General features: G+C 41.7%; 1 protein-coding gene across 1 annotated transcript in view; it reads left to right on the top strand.

The window, feature by feature from the left end:
• The first annotated feature begins 237 nt into the window (after positions 1–237).
• Positions 238–12,913, top strand: part of LOC138515380 (zinc finger protein 182-like) — a 36,519-nt gene continuing 23,843 nt past the window's right edge. Inside the window, exons 1-3 of the mRNA XM_069630242.1 lie at positions 238–814; positions 1,188–1,481; positions 1,566–1,935. Of these exons, the coding sequence (XP_069486343.1) occupies positions 238–814; positions 1,188–1,481; positions 1,566–1,935 (1,241 nt within the window). The remainder of the gene's footprint in view (positions 815–1,187; positions 1,482–1,565; positions 1,936–12,913) is intronic.

Below are 12,913 nucleotides of genomic sequence, written 5' to 3'. Positions count from 1 at the left end.
TAAAATCTTCAGTAAAAGGAAAAACATTTTTTCCACAGTTTTCATTGCATAATACATAATGATGACAAACATTATCAGTGATCTGAATGACACAATGCCTAGTAAGATTGTTTGTCCTGTCCTCCCTCTGTCTCTCGCCCTTGTCTTGTTGCACCTAGAAACACTTGTGTTCAGGCGCGTTATAAATGACATATATCGTACCAGAGAAAACATACAGGTGGGAAACCTCATCAGTGCATGGAATGCAAGAAAAGCTTCAGTCATAAGGGCAGTCTTATTTATCACCAAATAACACATAAAGGTGAGAAACCTCATCAGTGCACTGTATGTGGTAAAAGCTTCCGTCAGAAGGGTAGTCTTATTTACCAAAGGGCAACCTATACAGGTAGGAACCCTCATCAATGTACCAAATGTGAGAAAACCTCCAGTAAGAAGTATAATCTTATTCACCATCAGAGAACACATACAGGTGATACGCCTCGTCATGGCATTCAGTGCCGGGAAAGCTTCACTAAAAAGGGTCATCTTATTTCCCACCAGAGAAAACATACAGTTGAGAAATCTCACCAGTGCACTGAATGTGAGAAAAGCTTCAGTGAGAAGGCTAGCCTAATTTACCACCAGAGAACACATACAGGTGGGAAACCTTATCAGTGCACTGTATGTGGAAAAAGATTTAATCGACAGGGTGATTTTACGCACCACCATAGAACATATACAGGTGAGAAGCCTGATCAGTGTGCTGAATGTGGGAAAGGCTTCACCCGACAATGGGCCTCATTACGACCCTGCCTGTCTGGAAAGAACGGTGGTGGTAAAACCGCCACCACCGTTCTTTCCGGAACGGCTGATTAAGAGTCCTGCAGGCGGAAGGTGTCCCTCCCGCCAGGTCTGACCTGGCGGGTTTAACACCACCCGCCTGCAGGCGGAAATGGAAACACCGGATCCGTCATAGACTGAAACCAGTGTTTCCATTGTCCCCATCCCCATGGAGTCCTATGGGACTCCATGGGAATGGGGACTTACACCATTCCGCCTCCGAAATTCCCAGGTCACCAGGGTCGTAATGCCCCGGTAATTCCGGGAATCACGGAGGCAGAATGATAATACGAGTCCGGCGGTAAACTGCTGGTTTTTCCGGCTCGGTTACCGCCAGACTCGTAATGAGGCCCTATGTCTTCTAACAGATCACTATAAAGTACATACAGGTGGGAAACCTCATCAATGCCCCGAATGTGGGAAAAGCTTCAACAAGAAGGGTCATCTTACATACCACCATATAACACATACATACCACCATAGAACACATACAGGTGTGAAACCTGATCAGTGCCCTGAATGTGGGAAATGTATCACTGAGAATGGTCATCATATTGTCCACCAAATAAACCATACAGGTGAGAAACCTCATCAGTGCACTGAATGTGGGAAAAGCTTCACTAAAAAGGGTCATCTTATTTGCCACCAGAGAACACATACAGGTATGACACCTCATTGATGCTCCAAATGCGGGAAAAGATACAGCCATAAAATAAGTCTTATTTACCACCAGGGAACACATACAGATCAGAAACCTTTTCAGTGCCCTGAATGCCTGGAACGCTTCAGTCAGAAGGGTAGTCTTATTTACCACAGGAGAACACATACAGGTGTGAAACCTCACCAGTGCACTGAATGTGGGAAAAGGTTCAATATGAAGGGTAAATTAACTTTCCACAAAAGAACACAAGTGAGAAACCTTATCACTGAGTGTGGGAAGAGATTCAGTGAGAAGAGTCATCTTACCACCAAGGAACACATACATGCGAGAGACCTCATCTGCATCAAAAACATAAATAGCTTTGGTGAGAATGGAGCTCCAATTCCCAATAGGACAGAACCTGGTATCAATATTGACCACAACTATAAAGACACCAGCCATTCCTATGCATACAGGTATGTTTTGGGTTTTATACAACGCATATTGACATGGGTAGCAACAGACAACTTTACAAGAAGCAAATACTGTTATACACAGAGCTGGCGATTATAATTGGTGGAAGCACTGTAGTTTGAAATACATCCCTTCTGGAAAATGTGAATGGGAGACCCCATCTATGTTACAGTACCCTTCATGTCAAACACCTTGCCTAATCACCTTAGGGAAATTATGCAGTAGAGAGCACAATTGTTTCTAGTAGTAGAAAGTCAGAGTTCACAAGCATGCACATGTGAGGTTTATCAAGGGGAAACAGGCACTGGTCATTCCTTGATAACCTGGGTCTCACTGGTGAGACTCTGGCGTGGCTGACTTATTTCCTCTCTGACCGACCCTCCCAGGTCCATCTTGGGTCCTTCCTCTCCATTACGTTTTTCTCTACCTGTGGTGTGCCCCAGGGGTCTAACCTCTCTCCCTGGCTGTTCAACCAATACCTGGCACTCCTTGCCCACAGCATCGCTGGTCTCTGCCACAATTTTCAGTGCTATGCGCATGACACCCAGCTCATTTTCAGGCTACCATCTACCTCCTCCTCTCCTTCCCTCATCTCTGACAGTCTGTCTGCTATCCAGGAGTGGTGTGCCGCCAATGACCTCTGCCTTAATGCCAGTAAAACTGAGATTCTCCTCATCAGCACACCCGCTCCCTCCTTTCCTGTTGCTCTCTGGCCGGCCTCTCTTGGTCCTCTTCCCGTTCCCACCTGCAAAGCGAAAAACCTTGGGGTCATCTTCGACTCCACACTCTCCTTCTCTCCTCACATCTCTGATGTCTCCAAGTAGTCACACTACCAGCTGCACCTCCTCAGAGGTATTCTGCATTTCCTCTCCTTCCCCCAGAAGCTCACTGTCTGCAGAGTCCTGGTTCTCTGTAGGCTGGACTATTGCAACAGCCTCTTTCTAAATCTACCTGCTTCTACTCTCCGCCCTCTGCAACTCATCCAGAACAGGACTGCGAGACTTGTCCTTGGCCTCAAGCCCAGTGATCGTATCTCTCCAGGACTGAAATCTCTTCATTGGCTCCCAGTGATTAAGTTCAAAACCCCCTGCATCTTCCACAGGGCCTTCTGGGGTCTGGGGCCTCAATACCTCCAACTCGCTCTTCCTAAATATCTTCGTTCTCAAGCTCTTTGCTCATCTGCCTCCAACTCCCTAAGGGTCAGTCGCTTCTCAAAGCAACGAGCTGGTGGTAGATCTCTCTCCTCGGCTGGTGCCTCCCTCTGGAACAGCCTCCCTGCCTCCCTTAAACTTGAGGAGAACCATCTCCGGTTCAGGAAACACCTTAAAACCTTTCTCTTTGCTTCTGCTTTCTCTCCTCCTCTCCTCTTCTAACCCCTGGCTGAAACCGGTGCTGCACTGGCTAACAGGACACCCTTCTGATCCCAGGCCCAGGTCCCTCTCCTGCCAGCGTCACTCACCTGCACTGGCAACACCCGCACTCGGGGACTGTTCTGTATCCCTTCAGTCCCCACACCAGACCTCGATAGCTGATGTCCGCACTTACTCTTGCACTTGCCACATGCTAGCCGCTATTTTATTATTGTTATTATCTATTCCCATGTACTGCACTTTCCTTTCCTCCCTTCCAATGCACTTGCGCGATCTGAATGACACCTGGCCTAGTAGGATCTTTGTATGTCCCCTTGTTCCCCTCCCTTGCCTCGTTACGCCTTGAAACACTTGTGTATAGGCATGTTATAAATGCCATATCATATCATTTCATATTACAAAAACAGAAAAACTGCTGGAAAGATGAAATGGCTCAATTTTTACGTTTGTGCAAAGGATCAATAATCTGTCTCTTAGTTTACAAAACCATAATAACACAGAGCATGTGTTTATATTGGGGGTGTAAAAAATGAAAGCGATAGGGGTTGAGCTTGCATTTTTGGGATCTGTGTGTGATTAACTGTTCCCATAGTCTATTGAAATAGGGAACAATATCAATTGGTCAACGTAGGCTGGCCGAGTGAGGTTAATACAATCGTACTCCTGTCATGTATTGCTATATGCGGCATACAAACCTTCAAGTCCAGATTTCATTGAAACCCTTTCTATTATATACATAGAGAGGTGAGTTGGAGAATTTAATTGAGGTGGCTGGGGTGGTCAAGCCGCTAGCCAGTGTGCCTGCCTGAGTATGGGCGTTGCAGGATTTTCTGGTCTTGCCACACTCCCAGAGTAGTGATATTATGTTCTCCTTGGCAGCAATGACAGAACACATGAATATCAGAACAAGACATCAATCCCAGAAGTCCCTGTTCAACCGAAGTCAGACCTTGAAGCAAAAAATATACTGAAACATGAGCAATTATCCCCTTTTTTGTACCCTCTTACCAGAAAGGAAAGTAAATCCCAGGTTAGCAACGAACAGTGCGGTCAGTGAACAATACTGATTCTACTCAATCAGGACACACCAGCAGAAGTGGAACACTGTAGCCCAAGGATTGTCCACAAGAAATTCCAAGATGGCCTTGATGGCAGAGCGTGTATTTGAAGTCACACTACAAACAGGTTAGAATATCAACATTTACTCCATACCTGAACAAATTACTAATAGTTCCATAAAGATCCAGGAAAGAGGTCAAATCATAAATCCAGAAACTGGTCACCCAGAAGATAGACCAATCGCTGGGTAGAATACATGAAATCAAACTGGCCCCATTGTATATAAAGGGTCACAGAGGGAAATGAGAGCATGATTGCCAGGAGGAAATGGAAATGCTACTCACCACTCCTGTGATGGGCTGAATCCTAAAGCAGGGTTTAGCCATAGACATTTGGAAGCAGAAGGCATGCCTGTGGAGGGATTCCCTACCAGAGAATCCTGAAGGAAAGAAGCCTAAACCGAAAAGCCTCATGGCAGGAGTGTAACATTATAGGCTCTCTGACAAGAACCCACATAGAAGGGGGAGAAATATTATTTTCACCCAGAGAAGACAAGCATTGAATAGTGAGTGAAGGGAAGTCACCAAATCATTCCCAAGGTAGGGGAAGGAGTGGGTACCCTGGTCAGAGAAGAACAACAGCTGTAGAGAACCCTAAAAGAAGAGACACATATATGTATAGAAACCAATACCAGAAAGGCCAAGAAGTTGCATAGGAAAAGTCCTGGAGAAGGACTGTGAAGAGGTCTTTAGAGAACAGAGAGACTGTGGATAAGTTCTGAAGACTAGTCACAAGGCCATGGATAGATCTGAAGTAAGATAAAGCAAATGTGGAGACCTGAAAAGAAGTATATATAGAAGAACCAGACACAAGAAAGTCAGAGGTTAAGCCTAGAGAAAGGACAAGAGAATACTGCTGGAGAAAGACAGAGAAAAGGGGCCAAGAGGTTAGTAAGAATGTTTTAAGAAAACCAGAAATCCAAAAGACTGTATAAATGATGAACGGTAGCATGGTCCAAGGAAAGATGATGCTGACTTTAGGGTCATCACATTGACTGTTTAAAAAGGAACCGGGGTGGCGGGGGAGCAGAAATTCCCTCCTATCCAATAGGCTTAATGGTAACAATGTATTTTCTCAAACCTAAAGGCATGGGTAGGAGGAAAGCTGTGAGGTATCTATAATGTGAGAATCAGATGTTAGATGGAAAAGACAATATGATAAAGCATGTAGAAAAGCTAAGGTATTGGGTCTACCAACCAATAGTTGCATAGTTGCGTCAATGTGCTCATAATAAACTGTTTGACACACTAGACCGGTGGACTAATTAACTTGGTCAGCTAGTTAGTCTGATAGATCAGTTTATAGTGGGTCTAAAGGAGGAAGTTTGATCTGGTGGTGATGAGGAGATAGGGAGCGGGGTGGATGAGGGTGGTGCAATTCTGGGAGCCAGGTGTTTGGGTTGAGAGACAGGGGTCAAGATAGGGGAGTAGCAGGGGACACAGAAAGGGCATTAGGTGGGATGGGATGTAGGAATTCTAGAGTTGGGAGAGGAGAATAAAAAGGAGTATGGAAAGGGGGATGAAAATGCAAGTACCTTGGTGAGTGAGAGCTGTAAAAAGGGTGTGGGTAGGACCCCTTTGAATGGGAGCAATGGAAAGCCGTAAAGTATGAATGGAAGAATCAATGGAAGAAGGAGGGAAGGAAAGAAACGGAAAGAAGGAAAATGAAAGAGAGGATAGACACAAAGATAAGAAAGGAAAAGAAAATAGGAAAAGGAATTAAAAGGAAGGAAGGAAGGAAGGACATGGAAAGCTTTTAATATTTAAATCTGCAGAAGAATAGTATAACCCGATGACCACCAGTTGGCAATCATTCACCACGCTTTCATGAGAAATAATACATTTTGATGAGGAGAAAAAAATGATCACTTATGGATGATCAGTCAATATGTCAATCCACTTCGGATGAATATTGGACATAGAAACAAAAAGCATAAGGCAAGGCCAGTGGAAAAAGCCTGGAGAGGTAAGGCAGCAAAATATGAAGAAGGGATCAAGAGCCAGAAGGTAGGCCTCAAGAACACCCACCAAATTTCAAGAACTTGAAGACATCACATCTGCGAGTACACCCTGATGGGGATTGCAAGGTAGCCATCTTCTGTATTTTGTAAACTAGGGCTGGAAATTGACATATTAGGCCTATGATAATTTCTGATGGTTTATTGACCCAATGTTTCGTATCAACGTGGGAGATATTTTACATGGATTCGTGATTTTCAGGAAATATTTTCTTTGACAGAAGATTTTGATTTGCTGTTTACAACACTCCTTGCCCACCCCCAAGCTGTTGGATTTCCTACTCAAAGAATATAAACTGCCAGACTGAGTTGGCTGCATTATATAGTGGATTCTACTGCAGAAGCCACCATCTGTGTCAGACAGCATGATAGCTCATAAGAACAAAGGTACCAGGCAGGGTTTCACTGTCATAAGTCTGTTAAACAGCCACTACAAATAGCATCTGAATATCAGATATGAGAGCTCAACAAACCCCAAGCCATGGGTAGGAGCCGTCGGCCTCACCAGCTCCATCAACAAATGAAGGGGCCCAAACCTTTTAATGGAAACCCCTGCAGGTTACAATCGATCCAGTCCATATGGTCAGTATCTTTGCTGCACTGGCCCTTCCACAGGTATACCAAGTCACTGCTGTGAGTGTGATCGCAATAGGCCCAAAGAATAGTCTCATTCCATCGAAAGGTCCTCATGTTTTATTGGTTAAAATAAATCTTATAACAAAGAAAACGTAATTAAAAGCAAAAGCTATTTCACATCAGTATTAAAGAATATCATACAATCAAGAACATATACTTTTCTATTACAAAAATGTTAAAGTATTTTTTCTTTTTAACCCAACAATATATACATTATTTGATATGAAACGTGAAGCAATCAATACAATAATTTTCCTTATTTCAAGTTAATATCTTTAAAACCTCTTGCCATATATAAAAAACAGTGTAATTCATGAACAACTTTTCGGCTGCATAAATGTAAGACCAGAACTGGTCTTGATGAAAGAATTACGCATTGTATCCTTTTCATAAAATACAGAAAGGGCTGAGCATCTTGTCAAAAAGTGGCGAGCAGTTTCTAGCTCAGATTTACACAATCTGCACATTCGCTCTTGTGTAGAAATACCCTCCTGTTCTAGATAGCGTGGGCAATTGTCCTAATCTCAAACACATAATAAACTGCCTATTTTTCAGATTTTGGATAATTAAAAAATATGTGCAGGGACTATCTATCGCAAAAGCTTGTGATGCGTAACTGGCATAAGAAGGTGTTCCTGCTAATTTAGCATTCCTATCACAGTGATCCCAGGCCGTTGCTTTTTCTTTTACCATTTTACACTTAACTGTGCAATTTTCCTCAGCACTGGGGGCGTAGTCGACTTCAGTTAGAAAGGTCCTTATATCCTTGACCACTTTTTTAGGGCTGGGCAGGGTGAGATCAGTACAATAAAAACCTTGAAAGTAAGCATAGACAGAGTAATCCCTAAGACATCCAACATCTTAAAATTTAAAATAGAGGAGTAAATCTTTTTCTGGGTACTCACTCTGGTCAACCCCAACTCATTACAGATTGCCTCGACCAGCACCGAATTTGCTAGCCCCAGGGCCTTTCTCCATAATTTACCTTCCAATGCATTCAGCCAGCTCACTTCCATTGTAGTAAATACTTCAAGTCCATATAGGATACTTGGCACAATACAGGTTTTATCAAGTTATCTTAGACCCTCTACAGAATGGCCCGAGCCTTTTTGAATAAAAGTCTTGATAGCAAAAAATCTAGCCAGGGCCTTATTTGTTATGACACTGGATAGGCGTACCTCACGTCCGTTACATGACATTGGAAATGTAAGTACATATATGTATCAACCTCTTCCAGGTGAATATTGCCAATCGTCCAACCATATCTTTTAATCCCACTTCTATTTTTCTGGAAAATCATAACCTTAGTTGTGTCTAGAGTAATTAACAGACCATGACACATTGCAAAGTGGTTCAGAACGGCAAGGCTGTGCTGCACTCCGATCGCTGTTTGGTCCATAATTAAAATGTCATTTGCATATGACAACCAAGAGATGGGGTGCAGCCCAATCTTAGGTGGAAAATGTTTGCACTTAAAATCATTTTTCTTAGATCAAAGGTGTAGATATTAAAAAACATCGGCGCTAAAGCACAGCCCTGTATTAAACCATAATTGGTCCTTATCTCATCTCCCAAAGATCCCTCTTGATTCTAACACGGACCCTAGTGTCTGTGTATAAGTCTTTTATAAAATACAACATTTGTGCCTGTATTCCATTTTCTCTCATGATCTCCCAAAGTAAATTTCGATTCACTGTATCGAAAGCTTTAGAGAAATTGATGAAACATACATACAGTGTTTTTGTGTGACATACTTGCATCTGTCTAATAAAATAGTTTAACGTCCACAAATTTGACAAAGTGCTGTAACCTTTTCTAAAACCTGCTTGCTGGCGGTTTAATATACTCTCTTTGGTTATCCAGGTATTAATCTGACCTAAGAGTAACTGTGCAAAAATCTTAGAACTGGAGTCTATCATGGCGAGTAGCCTGTAATTTGTCGGTAAAGTCACAAAAACCTTTTTTATAGATTGGCATTAGTGTTCAATATTACCAACTCAGTGGCATCTGACTCACCCTTACTACATCTTTGAATGTAACATATAAGATATGAGCCCACTTTTGGGAGCCCATCTGGCCCCGGTGCTCTAGATGACTTCAGACCAATGATAATAAGTTTAATCTCCTTCTCAGTAAAAGTTAGCACGCCTTTTTCCTGCATCTCCTCATAGTTAAGTATTTCATGGGGTGCATTAGCAGTATGATACATCTTCAAAATACACTCTTTCCAGCTATTGTTAGAGATGGGATTTATATCATTTTTCAATGTGTTAATATTACTATGTTTATCAAAGAAGCACCAACATTTTCGCATATCTTTGCCTCTTAATGCATTTCTCATAATTTGCCACCGCACTGAGGCCACTGATCCTCTATGAGTTATGGTCTAGTTTTTAAAGTGCATCTTTAATCTATTAATGTTACTAACTTTGAGCTGGTTATCAAGGTTTGATTTCTTAATTTGATTAGCACTGACTTTACCGAACCTCACCTCTAGAATGCGACTCAATCCTGATATTTTAGGCTCCTCTGTCACCTTATGCCATGTCCAAAGTGGCAGGCTGAGATACATACCACGGTTCCGGATCGCGTAACAAGCCGCGCTGACCTCATATATCCCCATCCCTCAACTGACTGGCTTTCGTGGCTTGTCACCACCATAGCATACTGGAGTGAAGCATAGAGACGAGCAGCTGCCAGCATGGTTCCCGGCCAACTCTCTACTGACCAGTTTTATCGCCTTACACTCCTGTGATGTCTAGAGGTGCCATGGGATAGTAATACTGTAACATTTATCTGGTAGTTCTGGAGGCACTGCTCACTCACATTGTGCAATCTGCAGGAGAACAGGAGGTCCACCCCAAGCTGAGTGTTTGTCATGCTCTGTTGACCTACTTCCAAGAACAAATGAAGACCACCCACCACTCTCTACAGTGACACCCTTCCTCCTGAATCATGGCAACCAGGCCTGTTGGGTGCCATGAATTAAATCTCACCTACCTCCTTCAACCATTTTTAATTTGTCTTCAACCATGCTTCAGCACGTTAATGATCTGCAATTACTTTATTATGTTCTCCGCACACACTTCTTATGTAAATGTTTATTTAATTGGCTTGTGCTGGGTCATGGCCATATAGAAGACCCCACACTGCTCACTACATAGCAAATACATCTCCATTTACAAGATATTTCAAATCACTCAATACAGATGCTTAGTCACGATGTCTACAAGCTTTGCATACAAAAAAGGGGTTGCTTTATATGTTAAGCCTCCTGTTCTTAACAATATGCACAATTGTGTTCTGGAGGTTTCTGACAGACACAATCTTTACCAAAATGTTCTTACTACACCACTTTTTTACTGTGTCTTAAAGTGATGAATGTACAATATTGAACAATAAGATTGTATTGTTCAAGCTTTCATGAGTTTGCTTTCTAGAACTTCTAGTTTTGCATTTAATAAAGCTACAACAATATTATTTTTCTTTACCAGGTAGTCTGTAAAGATTTACATACTGTCAGGTGGCATTACTATGAGAGCAGTGTATTTTTAAATCAAATCTACAGGAAAGTGTTAGTGTAGTCGCTGAAAAGCAAAACGTATTTGTAGAGCTAAGAAGGTGTCTGTTCAAATTCCTGTGTTGCAGACAGGATTACAATCATAGTTTGTGTAATCCTGTGACCTTGCTGTAATTGCAGAAATTAGAGTCATGGAAGTATGGCCCATTTGAGCTTGGCATGAACCAACATAGATTTGCAACTGCCAAAGCCAAACACCCACCATGAGCAACCACAGGAGGCCAAGCATCAGGAGAGTGATGGACCAGACGAGCAACTCACAGGTGGGCAAAAGAAACTGTGAACCGCCAGGACCAGCATGGTGACTCACCAAGGAGCAAAGGGGCAATGCATACATGCCATCATTATCCATTGCACTCCGAAATTGTTGGTTGAGTCTTAGTTTTAACTTTGCATTTGGGGTCTTGTAGTGTTGAGATTATAATGGGAAAATAGAGACTACAAGTCTTCAAAGTTAAAACCAGAGAAAGAGGCTGACAGACATACAAACTGAATGACATTCCGACACTGAGGTAGGCAGACCAACAGAAGTAGATACAAAGCAAAGAAACATACGCAGTTAGAGGGATCTTCAAAGAGACCTTCACAGATAGCTGTAGATATAACCACATAGGTCTATGCATGCAGCACTTACATGACAAATGACAGTCATGTAACAGACAGATGCAACTCTTCTATAATACATACAACTCTATGTAGCGTGGCCTTGGAATATCATTTTTGTATTCATTTCCTCACAGTTAGGCGATGGGATGTATTCAAGTTGGGGCTGTTATACTATGTTCAGCTTTTACTTTAGTTAATGATTTGCTTAGTTTATAGGACTTATTATGATGCTCTGTATTGTTCAGTGCTAGATTTCTATCACTATACATTGCAATGTTCTTTCCACTATGATGGTTGGATGCAATTAAATGCGGTTATGCACGATATTTCATGCAGTATTTTGCTATGCTATGGGGCCAAGAACGTAACTTGGGGGTAGCTAGACGTTGCAAATGCAACCCCTGACAACCCCCTTTACTATCCCTGTCAGTATCTCTGTAACCCCAGGTCAATGAAGCGCTGGCTCTTAGAGGCATCCATTTTATGACATAAATAGCATGATCATTCTAAAGAATCATTTTTTTTTAGATCACATGTATTTTGTCATATGCTTCAAGGGAAGGGTTCACTTACATGTGACTTTAAAGCAATTGTTATGACATCTGCATTGTACCATATGTTCATGTATTACATTTTTTTGCAGTGTTTAACTTACATTTCGATAAATTATTATCTGCAAACCGCACCGCTCCCTACCTGCCAACTTGTGATGATGTAATGTGCTGCGTGATCGACCTAAGTTTCAGTGCATGGAGGCAATAAATCAGAGCACATGCCCCTCTATGTGACATCACATTCCGTATCTGCTACACAGCTCCTCTTGCCATGACGTGAGTGCACGACAGAGCTAAACGTACTGTCTAACCGTTTACAAAATCACGTTTCAGCACACAAAATGCGGAAGACACTCACCAATTCAACACATACCCACTTTCTTTGTACAGTTGTTTCTCACTTTTTCAATATTATTGTGTGGCAAATGTATCGAAGGAGTCAATACGCTACTATATCTGTATGTTTTGAATTAAAATATAAATTGTGAAATACATTCCAACGGTGTATGGTCAACATTATATAAAATGCATAGCATTTCCGAATCAAGGTTTTGCTTTGGCGTAAAAATCAACAAAGCTCCAAGAAAGTATGTCTGATTATATAACTAATTTTTCTTTTTTCTTTTTTCCAGTTCACATTAATATTGTACATATAGATCATGTCTTCAAAAGCGATGCAGATTTTCCAGTTGTTACGTCCAGTTTCAATCCAAAATTTCAATATCGCTATTTTACTTTATTCGGACATAAAGCTTTTAAAATAGTTGTAAATAAGACAATTACACCATGCACCATGCGCAACTGCCTCTAGATTAAACACTATTAAGAGTGATAATTAGCTTTTGTTGTTTAAGAAGAGGAACCTAATAAGACCAGATCAGAGATGTAATCATTCATTTGAACTCTTGTTTAATCATTAGGTGTGTATTGAATGTAAACCACTTATTAAATATTAGGTTTTGGTGTGAAATATATGTAACTCCAACACAGATTTGTTGATAAAGTAAGTACCACTGCTTAAAATTATTATCACACACTTGAACTTTAAGTTGAATTCACATAGTTTAGTACAACTTCTGTCCTTCTTGCATTACAAAG

Source organism: Ambystoma mexicanum, chromosome 6q (assembly GCF_040938575.1).
Source record: "Ambystoma mexicanum isolate Mex_15411 chromosome 6q, UKY_AmexF1_1, whole genome shotgun sequence".
In the NCBI taxonomy this organism is placed as follows: domain Eukaryota; kingdom Metazoa; phylum Chordata; class Amphibia; order Caudata; family Ambystomatidae; genus Ambystoma; species Ambystoma mexicanum.
The sequence above is the reverse complement of the archived record's forward strand: the minus strand, read 5'-3'. Positions and strand labels throughout refer to the sequence as shown.